Here is a 23,436-nt window from a genome sequence, read left to right as displayed (position 1 = left end):
TACAAATTAAACAGTTCAATTTCTTATTTTTCAAACAATAGACTAAATAATCGCGTGAAGCTATTTTTCATTCAGATGACCACATAGTTTCTTCCCCCCTCTACGCAGCAGTAAACGTTATCCTGCATTTGCGCCTATTGACCACTAAGGGGCGCAACTCCCATTTTGTAATTAAACACACATTAAAAGAAGATAACTTGACAAATCAGTGTACTTTTAGTTGAGTGGCTTGAATTACTGTGCATCACACTCAAATCTGTTTCAACAACACACTGACTCTGAAATCAAAATATTAAGACAACTCTTAAGAGTGATGCAGTGCAAACAACAAGCTATTGTAAACAATTCATTAGTTTGTGCCGTTCATGTTGATTATACAATTGCAATAGTTTTCTTATTTAGTTTATTTTGCTTTACCATAATATAACTGCTGCCTATCTTGATATGTATATTTTCCCAATTTTGACGTTTTACATTATTTATTATGTTATTTGACCGTGTGTTACTTGGCATTCATTGTAAAAACTGGAAATAAAATGAATTTATAAATGTAAGGAGGACTTTTTTGCTCACTGTGCATACGATAATAAAGGTTATCACTCTAAAGCAGGGGTGTCCAAACTTTTTCCACTGAGGGCCGCACACGGAAAATTTAAAGCATGTGGGGGCCATTTTGATATTTTTCATTTGAAACCATAACAAACTATATGGATTATTTTATTTATTTTACCCTTAGGGGTCCCAGAGACCATAAAGGGTCTCAGTCATTAAAATGTTAAAAATAAGTCAGATTATAATTTTTTTAAAATTATTTAACGCTTACAGTAAATCTCTATATCAACTTCAAGTTGATATAAAGTAACACAAATAAAAAAAAATGTTTTATGGCTTTTCTGTCAAAAACAACTTAGTTTTTTTTATAGTAGAACTGAAATATGCAGTATTTAGTATAGAGCCCTAAAAGATCAATAATGCAGGACACCATTGATTTTAATTATTTCATATTTTTGAGTAATCACAGTGAAAAGATAAATAAAAAATCACTAAATATATTTGGGATCCAAAAGGTGCCCCACTCATAAAGTGATACATTTTCATTAGGTTTTTCTTTTACTTTCAACACTTAAGTTACGAGATCAACTTCAGATATAGCTGTCGATTTTATGCTGGAACTATTATTTTGTTTGTTTTATGCGCTTTTGTCAAAGAAAACTTTGATGTTTTTATATGGCTACTACACAATATATGCAATATTTACCACATAAAACATTTTAAAGTGAAATATTTGAAGTAATTGGAGCCCCGAAAATAATCCATTTTAACATGGATTTTTTGTCATTATTTAAAAAAATAAAATAAAATAATAATAATAATAATACCTGGGATTTATATAGTGATTTTCTAAGTACCCAAAGTCGCTTTACATGTTAAAAACCCATCATTCATTCACACCTGGTGGTGGTAAGCTACTTTCGCAGCCACAGCTGCCCTGGGGTAGACTGACGGAAGTGTGGCTGCCAATTTGCGCCTACGGCCCCTCCGACCACCACCTATCATTTATTCAACATTCATTCGCCGGTGTGAGCGGCACCGGGGGCAAGGGTGAAGTGTCCTGCCCAAGGACACGACGGCATGGTAAGAGGCGGGGAGCGAACCTGTAACCCTCAGGTTTCTGACACGGGCGTTCTACCCACTACGCCATGCCGCCCCATTTTTTTTGCCATTTTTGGAGAAATGGCAAAAAAAGAAAGACAAAAGAAAAAAAACAGCCTGCATGGCAGCTTTTGTGTCAACATTGCAACTTTGTCTCGTTAGATTTCACCTCATTCCACTTTTTTTAATGTTCTTTTTTATTTTTACAACAGTATTTCCAGAATGTGTGGCGGGCCGGCAAACAATTAGCTGCGGGCCGCAAAGGGCCCCCGGGCCGCACTTTGGACACCCCTGCTCTAAAGGAACAATATTACCTCTTTAAAGCTAATGTAACTAATAAAGTGTCAGTTTTGTTGTTTTTACTACACTAGCCACTTTGCTATAGTGCTGCCTAGGTTGATTTCAGTGTAAACAAAGTGTGGACATTTTTAGGAGTAGGTGGTTGTCTACGTTGATAAAATATTAAGACATATTTAATTTGCATGTCTGTCAAGTGGAAGATGCCTAACTTTGCAGCAGTATGTAAACAACTCGTGTGTCATTCGTGTAGTAGTAAAAAAAAAAAAAAAAAGATGGAGGCGGCACGAGCGACCACGCCCCCTATCTCTTCAAATGGGAAGTTACCGGACACCACGTGACCTGCTCCTGACATGACTGGCCAGCCGGTGGGAGGTGTGCGTGACGTCACAGGAGAACGATACAAAACAGTCCGCCAAAGTTGGTTCGAGTCAGAAGCGTCAAACTGACAAGCTGTCAAAAAAAGAAGCAAAGCAAATTGGACTTTAGGAGAGTTTTTTTTTAAATTAGCTAAGTTTCCTCCCAAACCACCCCCCATGTGTGACATATACAGCCTGGACCCCCACGGCGTGTCTCCACCATGCAACATGAGTTGGGCGATGGAGCCCGCTAACTTCTACGACAGCGCCAAGCTGGGGGCCCCGCAGCCGGGGCTGTACAAGCCGGGCAGCCGCGGCGAGGAGGGCACCATGGCGGAGCTCACCGCCCCGGCCATGTACGACGACGAGAGCGCCATCGACTTCAGCCAGTACATCGACTCCATGACGTCCGTGCCCAACTTGGAGCTGTGCAACGACGAGCTCTTCCTCGACCTCTTCAACACGGTCAAGCAGGAGAAAGCGGATGTTTACGCCGTGCAGGGCTCCATGCTGCCCCAGCAGCTGTCGGCGGGCTACGCGGGCGAGAGGCGGGCGGACCAGGGACCCTACGGGGCTCCCATCAAGCAGGAGTCCGACTGGAGTGACAGCGACATGTCCTCGTCGCTACCCTGCCAGATAAAAGCCTGCGCCCAGACCTCCGTCAGCCTCCCCATGGGGGGGCAGCCCACCCCGCCGACCACGCCGGAGCCCGCCTCCGCCGCCAGCTCGGCCAAGAGCTCCCCGCGGAAGTCCGGGCGGGAGAAGGCGAAGAAGGCGGTGGACAGGTACAGCATGGAGTACCGACAGCGGCGGGAGAGGAATAACATCGCCGTGAGAAAGAGCAGGGACAAAGCCAAAATGCGCAACGTGGAGATGCAGCAGAAGCTGATCGAACTGGGCTCCGAGAACGACCGGCTCCACAAAAACATCGAGCAGCTAACCAGAGAGCTCAGCGGCCTCCGAGAGTTCTTCAAGCAGATGCCCAACGCCTCCTTCGCGGGCAGCGTCAGCATAGAAGCTCGGTGACACCCACCGCCCTAAACTCGAACAAACTGAACTTTTCCTAGAAGACATACCTCAGAGACTTGTTTCTTACCATCTGTACCAGATGTATTTTAAGCTTACCATAATGGCACTGGAAAATATATGATGTTGCTGCCATATTTTTCGTGGGATTTTTTCCTCTTGTATTAAATTATTTTACCACTGCATTTACACAATGTTATATGGTACATGTTTTATAATTCCAAACTTTGTATAAGAGCCAGAGCATGATCTTTTTCTATAGTTTGTATGGAACATTTGTGTTTGTCCTGTAATAATAAAAAAAAAAAAAACAGCTGCAAAGGTGCACGACTGACTGGTCTGTTGAGCTTTAAAAATCACAAATGCAGAGTTAATTCAGTGCGTTTATTGACGCCAACAAGGTTTAGGTATTGGCGGGCTAAATGGAACATGTGGGCGGTTTTGACAGGACACATGCTGGTGGCTTGTCAACTGCTGCAGCACTGACACAAACACTACCTCGTCTTCCTGCAGCAGGAACGTGGGGTAGGGCGAGGATGCCTTCCAGCAGGGGGTCTCTTCTCCTCTTTCACTCAGAGGCAAATTTCTTCCAGGCGGATCCACAGAGAAGGTCTCCTGGTGACCACGCGGACGTAAACCGTGAGGGGGCCCAGCTCTTTTCCCAGCACGCTGTCCACGTTATACGCTGGGAACTGACAACACACGACCAATGAAAACAACCTCAATCAGTTTGACTTGGCTTATAGCAGTTGAATAGTAAACAGCTTGGTCTAAATGACATTAAAACATTTTATTATCTATAACCCATAAGAGGTCCATGTAATTCACTCACATGGTTCAACCCAATGTCCCATTAACTGCTGTAAAAACATCACACATGGTATGCAAAGTGTGGCCCAGGGGTCATAGTTTACTGGCTATCGGGATATCCTAAAAATAAAATTACTTAATTGTTAAGATATATTAGATAACACAACACTAAGATTATGCATTTTAGCCTATATAGCAAAAATTGGATTTGTTTTAGCCTCTTCAATACACAATCGTCTCAGTGCATTAAATCTTCGAAGACGTTTCACCTCTGATCTGAGCAGGCTTAATCTATTCATGCTCATGACTGGATAGGACAGCCCTTGTAGCGTGCACCCTTGCTAGTCATGAGCAGGACCAGATGAAGCCTGCTCAGATCAGAGGCGAAACATCTTCAAAGACAACCTGAACAATCGATTCAATGCCCTGAGAGTCTTTAATGCACAAAATGTACCCCACAGGCAGTTTAACTTTCTTGTTTGCAGTCCTCGCTGAAAAAGCTTTGGACGCCCCTGTCCAAAGCCCTGGGCATTCGGCACAAATGCATATTTTTAAGAACATTGTGTATTCAATTGTTATAATAACACATCCAATCCTTCAATATGAGTTCCAACAAGGGGTTTGATGCGTTTTGCAAGACTCACATGAACTCCATGTAATAACTCCACATTTATATTACTATTGGTCCTTGTTTCAACATTGATTTCCATGCATTGAATAGTGTCAAATATTAAACAAAAACAAACTTTTAAGGGAAAACTTCACTTTTTTGGAATTTTGTCGATCATCCACAATCCCTATATAAGATAAAAACACACAGCTTTCTCTTTTCTGTGCTAGCAAGAGGCAACCAACAATGTAGGTATTTGGCTTCAATCTATTTAGCCTATAAAACCCTCTAAAATACCAAATACCGCTAACAACATTCAATTTTCATCTAGTGACTTGCATATTAACCAAGCTATAACGGCATTGTTTTTGAAAGAGCTAACACAGAGGCACTAATTTCCTAGAATAGTGACACAGCTTCATGTGTCACAGCATAACCCAGGAGTCAGCAACCCGTGGCTTTAGAGCCGCACATGGCTCTTTAGAACAGCCCTAGTGGCTCCCTGGAGCTTTTTAAAACATGTAAGAAAATTTAAAAATGTTTATTTTTTGTTTTAATATGGTTTCTTTTGGAGGACAAACATGACACAAACATTCCCAATTGTTAGAAATTCCACTGTTTATATTAAACATGCTTCACTGATGAGGGTAATGAGCGAGTGCCGTTTTGTCCTACTAATTTTGGCGGTCCTTGAACTCACCGTAGTTTGTTTGCATGTACAACTTTCTCCGACGCTGCCACAGAAAGATGTGTTTTATGTCACTACTTCTTTCTCTCATTTTGTCCACCAAACTTGTTGTGGACATGCACAAAATGTGAGCTTTGTTGATGTTATTCACTTGTTGGAGTGCTAATCAGTCATATTTGGTCAGTGCATGACTGCAAGCTATTCGATGCTAACATGCTATTTAGGCTAGCTGTATGTACATATTGCATCATTATGCATCTTTTGTAGGTATATCTGAGCTCATTTAATTTCCTTTACTTATACCCTCTGTGTATTCAATTTACACTTGCATGTCTCATGATACATTATCTTACTGAGCCCCTAAAGGGACATGGGGGAATTATTGTTATTTTTAGATATGTATCTCGTGCGCACGAGAAACTATCTCGAGTGCACAAGATAGTTTCTCGTGCGGATAGTTTCTCGTGCGCACAAGATAGTTTCTCGTGCACACAAGATAGTTTCTCATGCTCCCAAGATAGTTTCTCGTGCTCCCAAGATAGTTTCTCGTGCGCAAAAGATGTTTTCCTGTGAGCAAAAGAAACATATAGGGTCATGGGGAAAATATTTTTTTAGATATCGAGTGCACGAGAATCTTTGGCTTGAGCACCAGATACATATATAAAAAAAAATTCCCCCATGTCCCTTTAGGGGCTCCGTATTATCTGTATGTAATATTGGCTACATTTCTGATAATTATTTGTGTGCCGGTATTGACCACCGCAAACGTTACCCAGCTTGCAAATATTGTAATAAAATCACTAGATTCTAGTGACTAGAAGAAGACAGCCTGTCGTTTCCTTTAACTTGGACACACACATCTATACCTTTGGCCATTCTAAGATAGTAATTTCCAGGAGTTATCTCACCTTCTGAGAAGCCTCCGTTTTACTAATGGTTTCCAATATTGTAAAAATGTGTAGAATAAATATTACATTTCAACATTTCGGACAACGAAGATTTGCGTAGGCCTGCGGCACATAGTCATTTTGATAGTAGGCTAATATAGACACTTACATCATGTGTTGTCTTCATTATAACACTTGTATAAGACTTCTTAAGTAATTTTGATAGTAGGCTATTATTGCTAATATAGACACTTACATCATGTGATGCCTTCATTATAACACTTATGTAATGCTTTGAATTTTTTTCGGGCTCTTGACATTTTTTGGTAGTTTTTTTCCGTCCAATATGGCTCTTTCAACATTTTGGGTTGCCGACCCCTGACCTAACCATTGGATGCCGAACGGCTGCTGAACAGCACCGCCATTCACAGTGTGGCAATCCCCACAGCCATTTTTTTGAAGCTCTGACGTGTAGCGAAATAGCACAGACTTTTACGAGATCTCACGACTTCGCACGTAATCTCGTGTTAAGGTAAGTTGTTAGAAAGCAAACCGAGACAGTTTAATTTGTCCTTCCAGAGGAGCTGTAGCAAATAAACTGGGTCCTGCCATCAATAACAGGTGCTAAGCGGCAACAGAGACGACAGTTTTGCCTTGATAAACAACTTTATTTTTTGTAGCAAGTAACAATACAACAGTAACGTCATCCCTGGCAAGCGTGTCACAACAACCACTCCCCTGCTTTCCAAGTACCCATATCAGCTGGTATTTGACCAAGCCCCCATATAGGTGCCCGAGATATAACTATATATTGTTCTTTAATTTTGGACCTCCTGAATCAGCATGTCCTCATCTATTTGTGTCAATGAGGTGAAATTACATCTGAAAACCTTTAACAAGTTGACTTCATGTCCGTCGCCGACCATTAGTATCAAAGTGTAAAATACGATCCGCCTTGAAACAGATAATTTTATTTTGAAGGTAAACCGGATCATTTATTTTATGTTTGTGCATGACTTCCTGTCCAACACAAGGCTGATTTTAGCTAAATTAAACAGATTTGTTGCGGCATCCAGAAATATAGAAACTCTGCGTATATTTAATGTGGAAACAAACACATTGACTTGAATAAAAACAGAAATAGTCCGCCGCTGTGTGCGTGTCATTACGTGGCTGTTTCGCATCCAGTGGAAATCCTGGGATAGACACACTGAGACATAATGCTTGTTTACTGGAGCTGCTTTCGCTGCTGTATCACCTTTGAGATTTAAAACGTTATGCTGGGTATTAAATCATGCCTATCACCTGTATAATAGAAGGTTGTGGCACCAACCCGAGCATTGGTTGACTTTGAAATTCCACACACTAGACTACGAATCCAAACCGACTGAAGCTGTGGCTCGTGGCTCTCAGTTTAGACACCGCGAGGAAGTCTCGGCAAGATGCTGATTTGCTTTCAGCATTTTTTTACCCGAGGATTATTCTGAATTTACCAGCTCAATATGGAGCACAAGTCCTGTGCTGAAAGATACAACCATCCCATTGTGATGTTCTCATGTTGTTGATGAAATGTTTTACACTTGATGATCATGGTCCAAGGCTTTCAAAGTCTGCCATTAGTGCTACTAAATGCAAAACAAGCTCTCTATGTTGTCGTTGGGGGAAGTAGCATTCGTTGCTATGCGCTCTGTTAAGTCAATGCGCCCGGGAAAAAAGTTCCAGTAAAGCGTAACCTGAGCAAAATACTGTAAAAAGTATGTATGTTGAAAAATGTATAAAACATTGTTGGAGGTTTTTTTTAGAAAACTTTACTGGCAGAATAGATGAATCCCCGTTACCTGCATTGTTAGCCGCTTCATGCTCTGAGTTTTTCCATTATCTACGAAGCACAAAAAAGGGAAAGACGTTTGTTCTTGCCTCACATAGGGATTGTGGATTATTGGCAAAATGTAAAGGTGCAGTTTTCCGTTATAGTCCTAAAACCAAACATAAATTGTCAGCTTCCCAGCAACTACTAAAAATATAACTGTATTCCCTCACCCCGCTTTAATTAAAAAAGTCAAACTTATTAAATGACTTCTGTCTGAAAGCTGCATATTAATTTATTAGAGATTTTAGAGGGGTTGTTACAACCTGCTAAAAAAAAAAAATTAAGCCCAAAAACATAACAAGAACACCACCGGCTAGCTTTAGTTAATTAGCGGTTTAACAAAACGTATAATCTTTAAATGTCTACAGTTTTCACAGTCACTGATTATATTGAATAAAAATTACTTGTCAATTCGAGGAATTTGCCGAGTTCTGCAGGCTTGTCACACACTGTTCTCTCATCGTCACATACTGCAGGCACATACAGAAAAGCAGTCCCGGAGAAGCAACTAACAATTTGCAGTCAAGTTGTTGTTACGATAGAATATACATTCAATGATAGCTAACACCAGTACTTAAACTTTGCGAACATGCTATCATTAGCTGACAAACATACAAAGCTAATGCACGTGCGTGTTTGTTACATACAGGCGTCATTTTTTTATTTGTGCTAATGTTGCGTTCTATTTGTACCGGAAAGTTGGAATTTCTGAGTTCCGAGTCTGAATTTCAACTGGAACACCCATCGAGTTTGGATTTTCGACTCGGAAAGTCGGATCATCGTTACCACCCGCGAGTTCGTTTCAAAAATGGCTGCTCTGGATGTAAACAATTATGTCCGGTGCCATAATGTCCGTTATTAGCACTTCTGATTAGTTTTTGTCGCAGTAAATCAGCCATATACAATGCATTGTTGGACATTTTTATATGGTAACATCACTGTAGTAGTGTAAACTACATTTATTTCATGTGGCCGCTTCATCCACTGTGCCTGAAGGTTGCAGAAAGACTGCTCATTTTCTTATAAGTTGTTTATATTCAGACAAGACAAGCGCAAAAATAGCTTTCGTGGATGTGGCCATCTTGATTTCCAATTTTGTAACTGGAACGCTCACAACTTGGCTGTGACGTCATTCCAAGCTCCACCTTCCAATTTCTGAGGTAAATAGAACGCAGCATAAAAGCAGGAAAAAGGCTGGACAATTGGAAAGTTAACGCCCTCTAGGCATCCGTGTAGAGATTGCCAACATGCCATTTAAGCCTTTTATGGCCATAATGTTGATTTAACTCTGCTTTTTTTCATTAAAAAAGAAAAAAGTGAGAAATTGAATAACCTCTACTTCTTCCTACACCGAAATAAACTTATACCATAAACCATGTTGCCGCATGCTTTGAATAGGTAAACATGGCACCATCTGGTGGACAAAAAAAAAGGAAGGCCAGCAGTGTAATCGGAAAATATTAACATTAGTTCATGTTAAAATCCATCCATCCATTTTCTACCGCTTATTCCCTTCGGGGTCGCTGGAGCCTATCTCAGCTACAATCGGGCGGAAGGCGTGGTACACCCTGGACAAGTCGCCACCTCATCACAGGGCCAACACAGATAGACAGACAACATTCACACTCACATTCACACACTAGGGCCATTTTAGTGTTGCCAAAATGTTGGGTCAAAATAGGCTTCTATCCATCTGTCTTGCTACATGTCTATGAAGCTGTAGGTAACTCAAAGTATAGTGTAAACTTGAAAGTAACACTAACTGACAAGAACAATTCAGTTTTACACAGCACAGATTTGACTTATGGGCACTTTGACAGAAGATTAACGCGGAGCGCAGCACAATCAGAGCACCAGCCACAGCCCAGTGTTATGTAACAGTGTGTAGAAAAAACCTACCGCTGTACGATCCAGCGCGGCCGTGTCAAGAAGGGACATGATCGTCTTTTGCTGCAGCTGTGTGGTAGAAAGACAGAATAGAATAGGTGTGCTGACACAAATATTGTTTTTAATGATCCTCTTAAGGCTGTAAATTCAAATAATCTTTGCCAGATGCTGAGAGTCAGGTTGACCCAAGGTTAAAAAAAATAACATATACATCACCAATGAGATTGCTGATGGCTTTATCACTCGGTCTGACTTATTCTACAGATGACACATTCTGCCATCATAATTAACAGTTTACTTTATATATATCTATCTAGAGTTGAGTTTCTAGGCGACAAACACAAAGTAATGTCAATTTACTTTAATCAGCAAAACGTTTTAGGCGACACCATTTTTGCTGCCAAAGAGCAAACTGACTGAGACAAGTTGAACATTGCCCCAGGCAGAGCATTGACAAGTATCTACACATATGACCTTTGACCTAATCTATCTTAAAACGTCACTGTTCTAAGACTTTAAAAAATGTCTCGTCTTCTACAGCCCCGAATACAGTGGAACTTCAAAAAGGCTGAGAAAATCCTATTCTGTGACATTGACTTTCATGTTGTTCATTCGCAAACAATTTATCCCATAAAAGGCCAAGTAAAGTCCATTCATCAATTCCAGGGTTAAACTGTCACCATCATAAAAGCTTTATTAGACAAGTTTCTCAGCAACATGCTAGCATTCTTAACGGTCATACAGTGTAACTTTTACCACAGTAGAATACAATTTAATGAAACTAATATAAAACTCACTCCTTAAAGACAGGTAAAGTAGAGAGGGAACAGGAACGTGTTTTGGCTGACACCATGCACAATGATGGTTTGTTTGACTAATGAGAACTATTATGGTTGAACACCAACTCAAACAGAATTTGGAGGTTCCACTGTATGTATATGTGTATCTATATATATACAGTATATACAGTATATATATATATATATATATATACATACACAAAGTACAGGCCAAAAGCTTGGACACACCTTCTCATTGAATGTGTTTTCTTTATTTTCATGACTATTTACATTGTAGATTGTCACTGAAGGCATCACAACTATGAATGCAAACATGTGGAGTTATGTACATAACAAAAAAAGGTGAACTAACTGAAAACATGTTTTATATTCTAGTTTCTTCAAAATAGCCTTCCTTTGCTCTGATTACTGTTTTGTACACTCTTGGCATTCTCTCGATGAGATTCAGGAGGTAGTCACCTGAAAAGGTTTTCACTCCACAGGTGTCATAATTTTGATGCCTTCAGTGACAACCTACAAGGTGAATAGTCTTCAAAATAAAGAAAACGCATTGATGCCTTCAGTGACAACCTACAAGGTGAATAGTCTTCAAAATAAAGAAAACGCATTGAAATGAAAAGGTGTGTTTAAACTTTTGGCCTGTGACTGTGTGTGTGTGTGTATATATATATATATATATATATATATATATATATATATATATATATATATATATATATATATATATATATATATATATATATATATATATATATATATATATATATATATATATATACACACACACACACACATACATATACAGGGTGATTTAAAAACAATACACCAAAATAATCACACATTTATTCAGTTCTAAAACATTGTAATAGACTGAATCAATGGTCATTTTATACAGCAGTTATCCAAGTTTTATTGTGTTACAATTTCACTATTGCGGCCATGTAATCCTTTCGGCGCCGTTCATTTGTAGGAAGACCACTTGTTTATTGACCCTTAAAATGGTGAATAACAGCAGCAATCAACACGGTGGATCGCAACATCCTGAGGAGCATTTGAGAGGAATTCTCATATCGTCTTCATGTTGTCCGTGCTGCCGGTGGTGGCCATATTGACCACTTACAAAGCATGAAATAAATACTCTAAGTTATGTACAACACATGTACATAACTAGCTAGGTTCTCTATTGTCTTTCACTTTTGAAATATTGAGTGATAATTTTGGCATATTCTTTTTGAATCACCCTGTAAATAGGGGAGATGCAAAAAGGAGAAATGGTAAAAGGACAATTTACTACTGCATTTCCTCAAATAGTGGCTTTACTCACAGGTAAAGTTAGGGTTCCCCAGAAAACCAATATACCTGTGGCAATGGGGGTTTGGTTAATATGACAAATAATTAGCATAATCTGCATTGATGTATATACTTTCTTTAAGAAGGCGTAACAAATGTTATACATACATTTAAAAACAAATCTGTGTTATTACAAATTGTTGCTGCTTATTGTATAATGTACTTTTTTTTGCAAATTTTTCAAGTTTCTAGAGACTTCCCCAATACTCTTAGTGACTTTTTCTTTAATAAAAAACGACTAGCAACAAATCTAGCATCTTTTCCTGGTGTATTGCAGACTGTACTCGGGTTTAGAGACACTTTACTTCTGTCCCTCGATGTCCGCGGCTTCACGCTGCTGCTCTAGCTGCACTTTCTCTCCTTAAAATTTGCCAATGTCCTCTTAATATTTGTACATTGCACATTTTGTATATCGCTGACAGTGGGTACATCCATCCATCCATCCATCTTCAACCGCTTATCCGGAATCGGGTCGCGGGGACAGCAGCTCCAGCAAAGACCCCCAGACTTCCCTCTCCAGAGCAACATTTGCGACTTCCTCCTGGGGAATCCCGAAGCGTTCCCAGGCCAGAGAGGAGATGTAATCCCCCCATCTGGTCCTTGGCCTGCCGGGGGGCCTCCTCCCAGTGGGACGTGCAACGAGGACCTCCCTAGGGAGACGCTCGTGAGGCATCCGCACGAGATGCCCGAACCACCTAAGCTGGCTCCTTTCCAAGCGAAGGAGCAGCGGCTCTACTCCGAGTCTCTCTCGGGTGACTGCACTTCTCACCCTATCTCTAAGGGAGATGCCAGCCACCCTTCTGAGGAAACTCATTTCGGCCGCTTGTATCCGCGATCTTATTCTTTCGGTCATTACCCACACTTCATGACCAAGTGTGGGTACATCTCAGATATATTAAAGTATGTCCACGTTGCAGACATGCTGCATCTGCTCCAGCCAATCGCAAGCTGTTCAACATCCTGTTTCAGGGATCAGCCTTTTTTGCCGTGGCTGAATTTTCAGGGCGTCACTAGTCAATAATGCACAAATAATAGGCTATATATATCCATCCATACAATATATTACTTTAATTTAATTTTCACGTAAAAAAAACAACTAATTTTCAAGGTGTGGCGGCTTTTATTTGTCATGGTGGGCCGCCACGATCAGTATTCAATTTAGGGGAAAGCCTGAGAGGGTTTACTGGAGAGGAGGCCTTTATTTGGGAATACACAATCTGTATCAAAATATCAAATATCAAGAGACACATTTTAATGTTATTTTTACGATATTTAATATTATATTTATGATATCAATTCTAAATAATGTTGAACTAAAATGAACAAAAATGAATAGGATAAACACATAAAAGAGGTTAATGTATCCTAATTATATTTATTATAATTTTAATTATATCATTATAATTATAAAGTGCATCTGAATAAATGCCAAAATCTTTGAATTCAAAAAGAGAAACTCTATACATTCACAGCACACAGAGTGAAATATTTCCAGAATGTATTTCGTAAGAATTGTCTAATACCCATGAATTCAGTAACTCATAAATTAGAAAAATTGTCAGAAAGTTTAATATTATAAACAACCGGTTGGATTTTGCAAAAGCGCCCTGAGCCTTTAATTGGTTTTCTACTCTAAATTGAACTCCTGAAATCAAATAACTTCAGCTCATTTATTGAGCCGCACCTGTTTATTAATGCACCAACATCTAATATCAACCAATAAATAATTTTATTAATAAAGATGAAAACGCCTAAGTGTGTTAACTTTGTAATAATGTCTCCAGTGACGCACCGTGATATCAAATGTCATAGGAAAGATATGTAACAGTCACATTTATTTGAGGTGAGGCAATTATTCAAGGGGAGATTTGCTCAGTCACAGTGTACTACCTTATTAGCTTTGAGGCCACTATATGAGGAAATACGGTAAACACTTACCTTAACCTTTATAGTGCAATTTTGCAAAGAAGCAGAGCTGAGGAAGACTTCCATTTGAATTTTTGTTTCAGGCATGTCCACCTGTGACTTGCACGAGAGACAGCGGAATCTTTGACTGTGACAATGGGACCAAATAATTAGCGAATTAAACAGACATGATGAGTATTATTGTAAGTCTTGTAAACTGTACCCTCTTGGAGGTATCGTCTCTAATTGGTGGCTTCCACAACAGCTGCATGTGAGCCAGGAATAGGCCGCGCTTTCATCCACACCCACTATCACACCTGCAAAATACAACGAGAGTACACACTAGGGATTTAACGATAAACAGTATTAATGATAAACCACGGTAAAACTCCCCATGGTTGGTATTAGCATTTTAAATTAAAATAGTTGAAAAACCATGATTAATAGCCACAATTTGATGAACTTACGGACCGGCTAGCGTTCGCTGATATGAATACAAGAGACATTAACATATATCCCCATTAAGACACAACATACCCCAATTTTAACTTGCCTAAACACATTGCTGTCTGTGCAACTATGCTATTCAGTTGTGCACATTAAACCTACAGACTGTGATCTATAATCAGATGAATATTACATTGTGTCTACAACAGGAAGAGAACTCACGCAACGTCACGCAAACAGGAAGTGGAGCGCACAACTCTCGTTTTGACTTAATCATTTAAAAAACACTTTAAAACCTTCACAAATTAAAATGGAAGACAATAAACATATTTAAACACTCAAGTAAAAACAATACCAGCATTTGTTTTTGTCTGCCAAAAAGTTATATAGTGTTTCTATTCGTTTCAATCCATCTATTTTCTATATCGCTTATCATCATTAGGGTCGTGGTTAAGCTGAAGGTTATTCCAGCTGACTTCAGGCGAGAGGCGGGGTACACACTCGACTGGTTGCCAGCTAATCGCAGTGTTTCTATGTATTTTATTTTATTTTTTAAACTTGGTCAAAAGATTTCAGTGTGTGCATAAGTACTTTTTGAGCACATTCAATAATACCATGATAACATTAACCGTGATCATCTTAGCCGCAGTGTGACACTTCATATCGCTATATCCAGAGTATGCACACATTAGAAAGTACCGGGTCATTTCACTGAACTTCATTTTCACGAAAGAGTAGATGGTAGTAGATATGTCAGCCAGTGTTAGTGGGTCGAGAAAAAAAACACTTCTCTTTAAATCTGAAATGGAGATGAGACATAAAACAGAAACATTTGACTTCTTCCCCCCACAAACACGCTGCCTCAAATAAAAAATTTTCACACTGATAACAAGTTCTAGCACATTCCCGCTCTTCACTCATACTTTCCAAAAGATGCTATTCACACTTGAGTGCAAAAGATAATGTATTTATTTTCTCAGACACCTGAGAAAACATCTAAAGACGGCGAGAGCCAGAAGAAGCCAGAAGGGGTCACAGTGTGGTCTTTGCCCTCAAGTGTGACATATCAAGTCGACAGATGCTGATTATCTGATTTAACTTTTTTTCCCTCTCTCTTCACTCTCTCTTATAAGCCACATTTGCACAGTTGGAAGGAATGAAAGAAAGCAAACACTTTTAGCTGATGTTTTTGGCCGTCACACTGCTGAGGCAAATTAGACCTAAGAGTTTGTTTTTAGCAAACATGTAAACGCATGCAATGAAAATGGACCCAATTGAAAACGTGCATCAAAAAATTACCCATGAAGTCAATCAAATAACATTAAAAGTGTTTATATTTAATCAAGTTGCAAGAATATTGACTTGACTTGGGAGGGGACTATCTTAATGGAACGGGAGTGGGTGGGTGGAGGTGGGAGAATGACCTGTGAGTGTGCACAGGGAGTTGGGTGTGACCTCCGCATCGAGTGGATCCAGTCTCACAGGTTGGGCCGGGGGGTCGGGCGACAAGCCTGAAGGTGATTGCGGTCCGACTGCAGAGTCCACACCGTTGCCATGAAGCGCCTCTTCGTACGTGACATCGATGACGGAATGTTCCACACACTGGAAGACATCTAGATGCAGTGACAGAGTAGCAAATGTAAGCATTGAAATGTGGGTTCATTCTTAAATGAGAATCAGGAAGCTCAAAGTGGAACTTAATGTATAGGTACATATTTTTTTCTTCGTTTGTCGCTGAACAAGATATATATCTATTGCTATACATTGTCTATTTATTTGTTTCTAAAATGGAAAATATAGACACACTTTCAGGAAGTGTCAACATGCTTGAAGGAAGTTCCTTTCGGCCAAGTAACAGGAAGAGGTTGTCACGTTCAACTAAGACTTTGGAAAAAAAAAAACTACAAATATATTCCAAATACTACAACTAAACACAACTTCCCTCACTTTTAAAGTATTTTTCCAAAATGTTCCATGACTAAAAGTAACAATATCTATGAATTCTAGTTTTATAACTACGAAATTGAGAGTTAGAATGCTAACTGTTTAGCCAATTTTGTAGGTAATGAATAGTAAAGAAATGTAGATTGAATTGTCGATGAAAAATATTGGCTATAATGAACACAATGTGGTTCATTGTAATAATTTTTCTACATAGCAATGTGTGGAATATAATGTAAAGCATGATTCTGGAATACACTAAAATAAAACATTTGAATTTTATGGAGTTTCATTTCTACCGTATGCCTTTAAATTTGATAATAGAAATCAGTATGATACAGTGCAGTTATAAACCTAATGTAGTCAGCAACGTGTGTATGAGAACTACTTTAAAGTCACACACAAAACATGCATGCACATTTTTTTAGCAATTCATTATGTTTTCCTCTAAGTTTAATGGTGCGCTGAATTAAACAGAACTCTGCATAAGTTGTGCAACTAAAATTAGCCATACCCTTTACCGGAACTGAATTTAAGTAAATTCAACTAAAAATAACCTGATAATTGTTGTGTTTGTTCTATTGAGCAGCTCCTAAAGAGCGAACGATTGAATGGTATGTTGTAGAGCACTACCATGGTCTTTGATGATGTCTCTGAATGACAGTCGGCACATAGCAGAGGACCTGAGTGCTTTATGGACCGAGGAAGTGAGCACACAGGAAGTGTTTACATGCACGCCCGCCGTCCGCCTGCACGACCTTCCAAGCGACCCGTCCTGCAGGCTCGGGTCTGTGATCACCAGCCAAACCTCACCTTGACCTACATGGCTGCTCTAAAGCGGAAAGAGACAAAAATATTCACAGCGTAACCTAGAAAGTAAAAGGTTGTAAAGGGAAATGTTAGATAATCTGTGCTCTTCCGGTTTAGCACTGCTCTGTAATTGCTTCAAACGAGATGATTCACTCATCAAGTTAGACAAAAGTGCCGCGTTACTTGTGCAGCAGCATTCACAGTTCTACCCAGGCAAAGTCCACTGCAGGCCGCTATCTCATCTTGGTCAAAGTTTAAAGGTTTGGCCAATCAATAGTGGAGAACGGCACATTATCATTCGCAGAGATATGAGCACTTTTCTCTACGTCAGGATCAATCTTATCAGCTTGGAGGTCAAATGATCACAAAAAGGTGGTTTGAGCCGCTTGAGGCATCATTTTTCTCATCAAATATAAAAATAAATGTACCTGTAGTCTCTTGTACACAACGGCGGCGACGAAACTGCAGCAGTACGTTTTGTGTTCATTCTAGAAGAAAAGTTATCGGCCCCTGCTGTAGGTACGTTATCACGTCAGGCAGCCATTTTTCAAATTTTTTGCGAGCATGAGAAATGCTTCACCTGCAGTATGTCTCGTAAAGTTTGTTCTGTGGATGCAAGGTGGAGTGGGGACACACTGTGACCTTCGACAGGCTCCACTGAGCTCTCCTGACCCGACAGCAGGTAGCAGAAGCTGGGAGCCTGGCCAGCAGGACGACACTTGGATGGAAATAGAACAATTATAAACATATGAGCATACTTCAAAATATAGCATAATCTCTTTGATACAACCAATCTAGGACATAGTCACAATAATATTTTGGTACCTAACCATAAACACCTATTATCATAATTGTGCAAAAGTTTAAGACCAACATTATATTTATTGTTTTAGTAAAGCTACAATGATCTTGAGTAGCTTGAGTGTCACTCAATACAGCTATGAACTGTAAAGCGTTTTAGCGTTAAATAATTAGCAGGGAACTTCTCGTTTTTCGATGAAAAACAGACAGGCTTTGCTTTTGTGTCTCTTGGGTTTGGGAGGGTTGTGGACAGTTAACTCCATAGTGATTTAAATACTAAAAAGAAAGTCCTGCATCTACACCTATATACAAATCCCCACCAAATTTGAATAAATAAACAAATAAAATACATTGTTAAAAAAAGAAAGTCCTGCATCTGCACCTTTATGCACACATTCTATATTGTGTTTTGGAAAAAGATTGTCATAAACGTTACTTAATTCATTTAAAAAAAAAAAAAAAAAATACAAAAGAAAACACATTTTTATGCATATGTTAATGTACTCAGTTATAAACATTAATTCACTTTCTTCTTTCCTTCATGGATCTAAACTTTATCGCTGCCGGTATTTTTTTCTATATTTTTATTGTAATATTTTCAGAATGTGTTTGTTCTATTTTTGGCCAAAGAAAGACAGAGAAAACAATCGGAAGTTGTCTTTATTTTTTTGTTTTAATGCTATGATTTTAATAGTCCCACACACGTGTGCACAGATTTTCCTCCGTGCGGCCCCTGAGCTAAAATGAGTTTGACACCCCTGCATTGAACTATATTGATACAACCATAGTTATTTATTCACATTCATGTGTTTTTTGTTTTAAATTTCTATGATATTATTCTTATTTGCACTGCACTGTCTGTAAATGTGTCTGCTGTAACAAAGTAACTTCCAGCAAATAATCTATAAAGTATCCTGTACGACAGAGGTAGTGCGCACACAAGAAGTGCAACTTAAAATACTTGTGTTTCTGGCTATTTAGAAAATAACGGTTTGTATGTTGACTCATTTTCAGCAGATAATAAATCAGTACAGCTAAAATACTTCATTTAGGACAAATTTGCAGAACATGCTTTAAGAAATAAAATATTTAATATTTAATATAAAATATTTTGTGCAATGTGGCTAGTGACAGCTTTAGTATAAAGTGCACATTTCGAACAGTTCTGCAATAGTAAATAGTAAACGCACTAAACACATCCATATACATAACTTTAAATTGCATAATTAATCTGGTTGATGCACGATTAATGCGATAATGTTAACAGCTCTAATTTTAACATTCTTATAACTTTCATTCAAGTGTAAAAATAGGTTAACCTCCATCCTTTCGCTTTTTTATTCTACTTTTGAGGCATTGTTTTTTTACAGTATTGGCCCTTTCTGCATCTGTTGAGAGAAGTTCGAGCCCTTAGACAAATGTAATTGAAGACCCCTGAGATAGACCGTTAAATGCAGCAAAATGGAGTGTTATTGTCTTGGTAAAGGCAGAATTGTACTATATTTTGCAGGTGTTTGGAACTTACACTTGGTGTGTTTCCATGACATTGAAGGGGCATCAGCGGGGGCCACAGGCTGTCTATCAGGCTGAAAAGACTGGAGCGCCTGAGAAAGTGAGAGCGGATGTAGAGTAAGGAGTGAGGCGGTGAAAGGGTGACTGTTGAGTGGGGGTTAAGGTTGGAATTTGTTGCTGAATAAAGGACTTTAGTGGAATTTTGGCAAACGGTTTCACTTCCACTTGAAGGCCAAATCTGTTAAGGCAGCGCGCTTGTGCTAACGTCACATAGCGTGCTCAGGCTGGCAGGGCTCATACGCACAGGAACAGTTTTTACAAGCGGGATTTGACACTGTCAAGAAGGGAAGGGAAAGAGTTCGCACCCCACCAACACAAAATGAAGATAAAAGAATGTTTGAGCAAAGTAATTACAAGTGATGTTGTATTTGTGAAGCTTGTTTAGGCCTTACAAATGACAAACAATTCATGCTTGATGAATACTTCACAGATGTTCCATCAAACCCAAACTGAGGTAGAGTGTCGAGGAAAAGGAAAGAAAAAACTCCAGCACGAGTTGAAAACGGCCCTCTAAATGCTACCTATTCATCCGTGTGCGCTTTGCTGTCTTATCAGCAACTTAGCCAGCCCTGTAATCACAGACTTCCTTTGTATGGAACTGGTTCTGCAGCCCATTCAAGTCCAGTGAGACTGCCTGAAGATGAGTAACAACAAAGTCAGGGACACTTGTTAGCCTCGTGTTTCTAGTCATTTCTCCTTGAAAATTAAAAGTACCGTATTTTTCGGACTGTAAGTCGCAGTTTTTTTCATAGTTTGGCCGGGGGTGCGACTTATACTCAGGAGCGACTTATGTGTGAAATTATTAACACATTACCGTAAAATATCAAATAATATTATTTAGCTCATTCACGTTAGAGACTAGACGTATAAGATTTCATCTGATTTAGCGATTAGGAGTGACAGATTGTTTGGTAAATGTATAGCATGTTCTATATGTTATAGTTATTTGAATGACTCTTACCATAATATGTTACGTTAACATACCAGGCACGTTCTCAGTTGGTTATTTATGCTTCATATAACGTATACTTATTCAGCCTGTTGTTCACTATTCTTTATTTATTTCAAATTGCCTTTCAAATGTCTATTCTTGGTGTTGGGTTTTATCAAATAAATGTCCCCAAAAAATGTGACTTATACTCCAGTGCGACTTATATATGTTTTTTTCCTTCTTTATTATGCATTTTAGGCCGGTGCGACTTATACTCCGGAGCAACTTATACTCCGAAAAATACGGTATCACTGGATTTTTCTGCCAAGCCAGCTCGGTCCAAGCAAGCCCAACTTTGTGCATTTTGGTTTACATGACACATGTCAAGTAACATTGACAGGGAAAAAAATGCTGCTCCCTGTGACGGCAACATGAGTAAAGTGCATCGGTGCCAAAAGAGACCTCGTGCCTGACATTTACAAGGCCTTACATTTGACATTTAAACAAAATATGCCTGCTCTTGTTTTTTGCAGCAGTAGATTGATGTGGAAGAATGACAGCTGTGTGTCGATATGATACTGCAGGCTGCTGGTTAGTTATCTCAATGCAAAGAGCAGCATCTAGGCCAGGAGTGTCCAAAGTGCGGCCTAGAGATCCTTTTGTTAAGATAGAATTAATTCATCATTAATGAGAAACGATTACTCTTTTAGACCATATTTATTACACTTGTGATTTTTGATTAATTGCGATTAATCGCAGTAAATTACTTGCGTGCATAATTGAAGTTAACTTCAAGAAAAGACGAACATTTTGTCAAAAAAATTACTGTCAAAATGTCAAACCGACATCTATTTAATGTTTTACTTGAAAGCACATACTTTTTTTTATTTGTTCAAAACTTTCAACTGAAGTAAAATTTGTCAGGGAGTACACCAGTCACTAGTCAGATTTTCCTCACTCATCTTTGCACTGATAGACAATTTAGAATATGATCAATATACCCTGGCATTATAGATGCCTTAAAAGTCGCACAAAAAGATAACAAGCCAAACAGTCATTGGGCATGACATTACACAGGACGTCAGCATATTGTGTGAGGCACATTTCATTAGCTGCTAACTATTTAGTTGTCACTTTAGCTCAGTATTTAAAGTGAGTGGTTACCAACTTTTTTATGCCCAAAATCGCTAGTTTTGGCCATGAGTAGGCTTGCCAACCGTTCCTTGAACAAATTGAAAACAAAAGTTCTGTGGACTTTGTCCCGTATCGTTATTACCATGAGAATAAAAAAAATTGTCTGTAAAATACCAATAGACTCTAATGGCTTTCCAACAATTTGCCAAATGCTAAATAAATCGATGCCAGCATGTCTGATCGCTTACTTATCAAAACCTTTGCAGTTTGATTGTTTTGGCATCTGTTTATTCTTTTCGCCTTGGCTGTCACTCTGCCTCAGCTTGGCGGACGCAGGCTAGTTATCTACCAAGCTTCCAAAATGTGACTTTTTTACCGCTGTGACTAAATTAGTTGTATTGCTAGCTGAATTTTTTTTAGAAGTGCTCTCTTGTGGCCATTATAATACTTATGCCATGTCCTCAAAACATTAGTTGTGTAGCTAAGTTGTTAAACATTAACATGTGTTCAGCTGTGTGTCAACGACTACAGGGGTCTCTGTGTATGATACATATGACTGCTGCACAATTCGTTAAGGTTATATGATGTGGACAGTTTGACTCTAGAACAGATACCGTATTTTTCGGACTATAAGTCGCAGTTTTTTTTCATAGTTTGGCCGGGGGTGCAACTTATACTCAGGAACAACTTATGTGTGAAATTATTAACACATTACCGTAAAATATCAAATAATATTATTTAGCTCATTCACGTAAGAGACTAGACGTATAAGATTTCATCGGATTTAGCGATTAGGAGTGACAGATTGTTTGGTAAACGTATAGCATGTTCTATATGTTATAGTTATTTGAATGACTCTTACCATAATATGTTACGTTAACATACCAGGGACGTTCTCAGTTGGTTATTTATGCGTCATATAACGTACACTTATTCAGCCTGTTGTTCACTATTCTTTATTTATTTTAAATTGCCTTTCAAATGTCTATTCTTGGTGTTGGGTTTTATCAAATAAATTTCCCCCAAAAATGTGACTTATTCTCCAGTGCGACTTATATGTTTTTTTCCTTCTTTATTATGCATTTTCGGCTGGTGCGACGTATACTCCGGAGTGATTTATAGTCCCAAAAATACGGTATTCAATCATTTATTATGGGGATTTAAAGACGTTTTTTTCTAGATGCAACCACCGGAAGTTGACCGGCATTACTAACTGGCTTCTGTTTGGAGGTTAAACTGAAGCAAATCACTAAAAACGGTTGCTGATGTAGAGAAATGCATGGCAACTGCCCTCTAAGAAAATAAAATCTTCATTTAGCCAAGCCACTGAAACCACGTGTCTTTCCACAGGAGCCAACAACATGGCTTAAATGTAAGCACAGAAGACAGGCCATCCATCACAGACAACCTCGAGGAATATTATAGGACGCAAACATACCCACCCCCATGAGATGTTCTCATGTCAGTTCTTCTAACTGGTTCTAATATGGGACCCTGACCGCCGTCGCTCACAAGTACACCTTAGTATCACGTTCCATGTAAACACAGTAGCATATCAAGACGAGATGTCATAATGAGGTTCATGTGAGATGCAGAGAACGGAACACTAAAGGGTACATTCAGTGGTTCACACTTAAAATGTCAAAATCATGTGCGTG

The 23,436-nt window shown here is 39.0% G+C and overlaps 2 protein-coding genes across 5 annotated transcripts in view; one reads left to right on the top strand and one right to left on the bottom strand.

Moving 5' to 3' along the window:
* The first annotated feature begins 2,356 nt into the window (after window positions 1-2,356).
* cebpd (CCAAT enhancer binding protein delta) lies at window positions 2,357-3,661 on the top strand. Its single transcript, XM_062022515.1, has one exon. It carries the CDS (start codon window positions 2,487-2,489, stop codon window positions 3,333-3,335), a length of 849 nt encoding a protein of 282 aa, XP_061878499.1. The 5' UTR covers window positions 2,357-2,486; the 3' UTR covers window positions 3,336-3,661.
* A 57-nt stretch (window positions 3,662-3,718) lies between these two features.
* Window positions 3,719-23,436, bottom strand: part of spidr (scaffold protein involved in DNA repair) — a 72,580-nt gene continuing 52,862 nt past the window's right edge. For 3 of the 4 annotated variants that reach the window (XM_062022511.1, XM_062022509.1, XM_062022513.1), the window contains 9 exons: window positions 19,667-19,745; window positions 17,921-18,058; window positions 17,769-17,828; window positions 17,164-17,362; window positions 16,014-16,202; window positions 14,366-14,459; window positions 14,176-14,290; window positions 10,100-10,156; window positions 3,719-4,027 (listed from right to left, as the gene is read on the bottom strand). In XM_062022511.1, coding sequence (XP_061878495.1) covers window positions 3,908-4,027; window positions 10,100-10,156; window positions 14,176-14,290; window positions 14,366-14,459; window positions 16,014-16,202; window positions 17,164-17,362; window positions 17,769-17,828; window positions 17,921-18,058; window positions 19,667-19,745 — 1,051 coding nt within the window. In that variant the 3' untranslated portion in view covers window positions 3,719-3,907. Of the gene's footprint in view, window positions 4,028-8,168; window positions 8,210-10,099; window positions 10,157-14,175; window positions 14,291-14,365; window positions 14,460-16,013; window positions 16,203-17,163; window positions 17,363-17,768; window positions 17,829-17,920; window positions 18,059-19,666; window positions 19,746-23,436 lie in introns of all 4 variants that reach the window. The other variant, XM_062022512.1, reaches the window with a different exon arrangement.

The sequence above is a fragment of the Entelurus aequoreus genome, linkage group LG16, assembly GCF_033978785.1.
Source record: "Entelurus aequoreus isolate RoL-2023_Sb linkage group LG16, RoL_Eaeq_v1.1, whole genome shotgun sequence".
In the NCBI taxonomy this organism is placed as follows: Eukaryota; Metazoa; Chordata; class Actinopteri; order Syngnathiformes; family Syngnathidae; genus Entelurus; species Entelurus aequoreus.
This window is presented reverse-complemented; position numbering and strand designations above follow the sequence as displayed.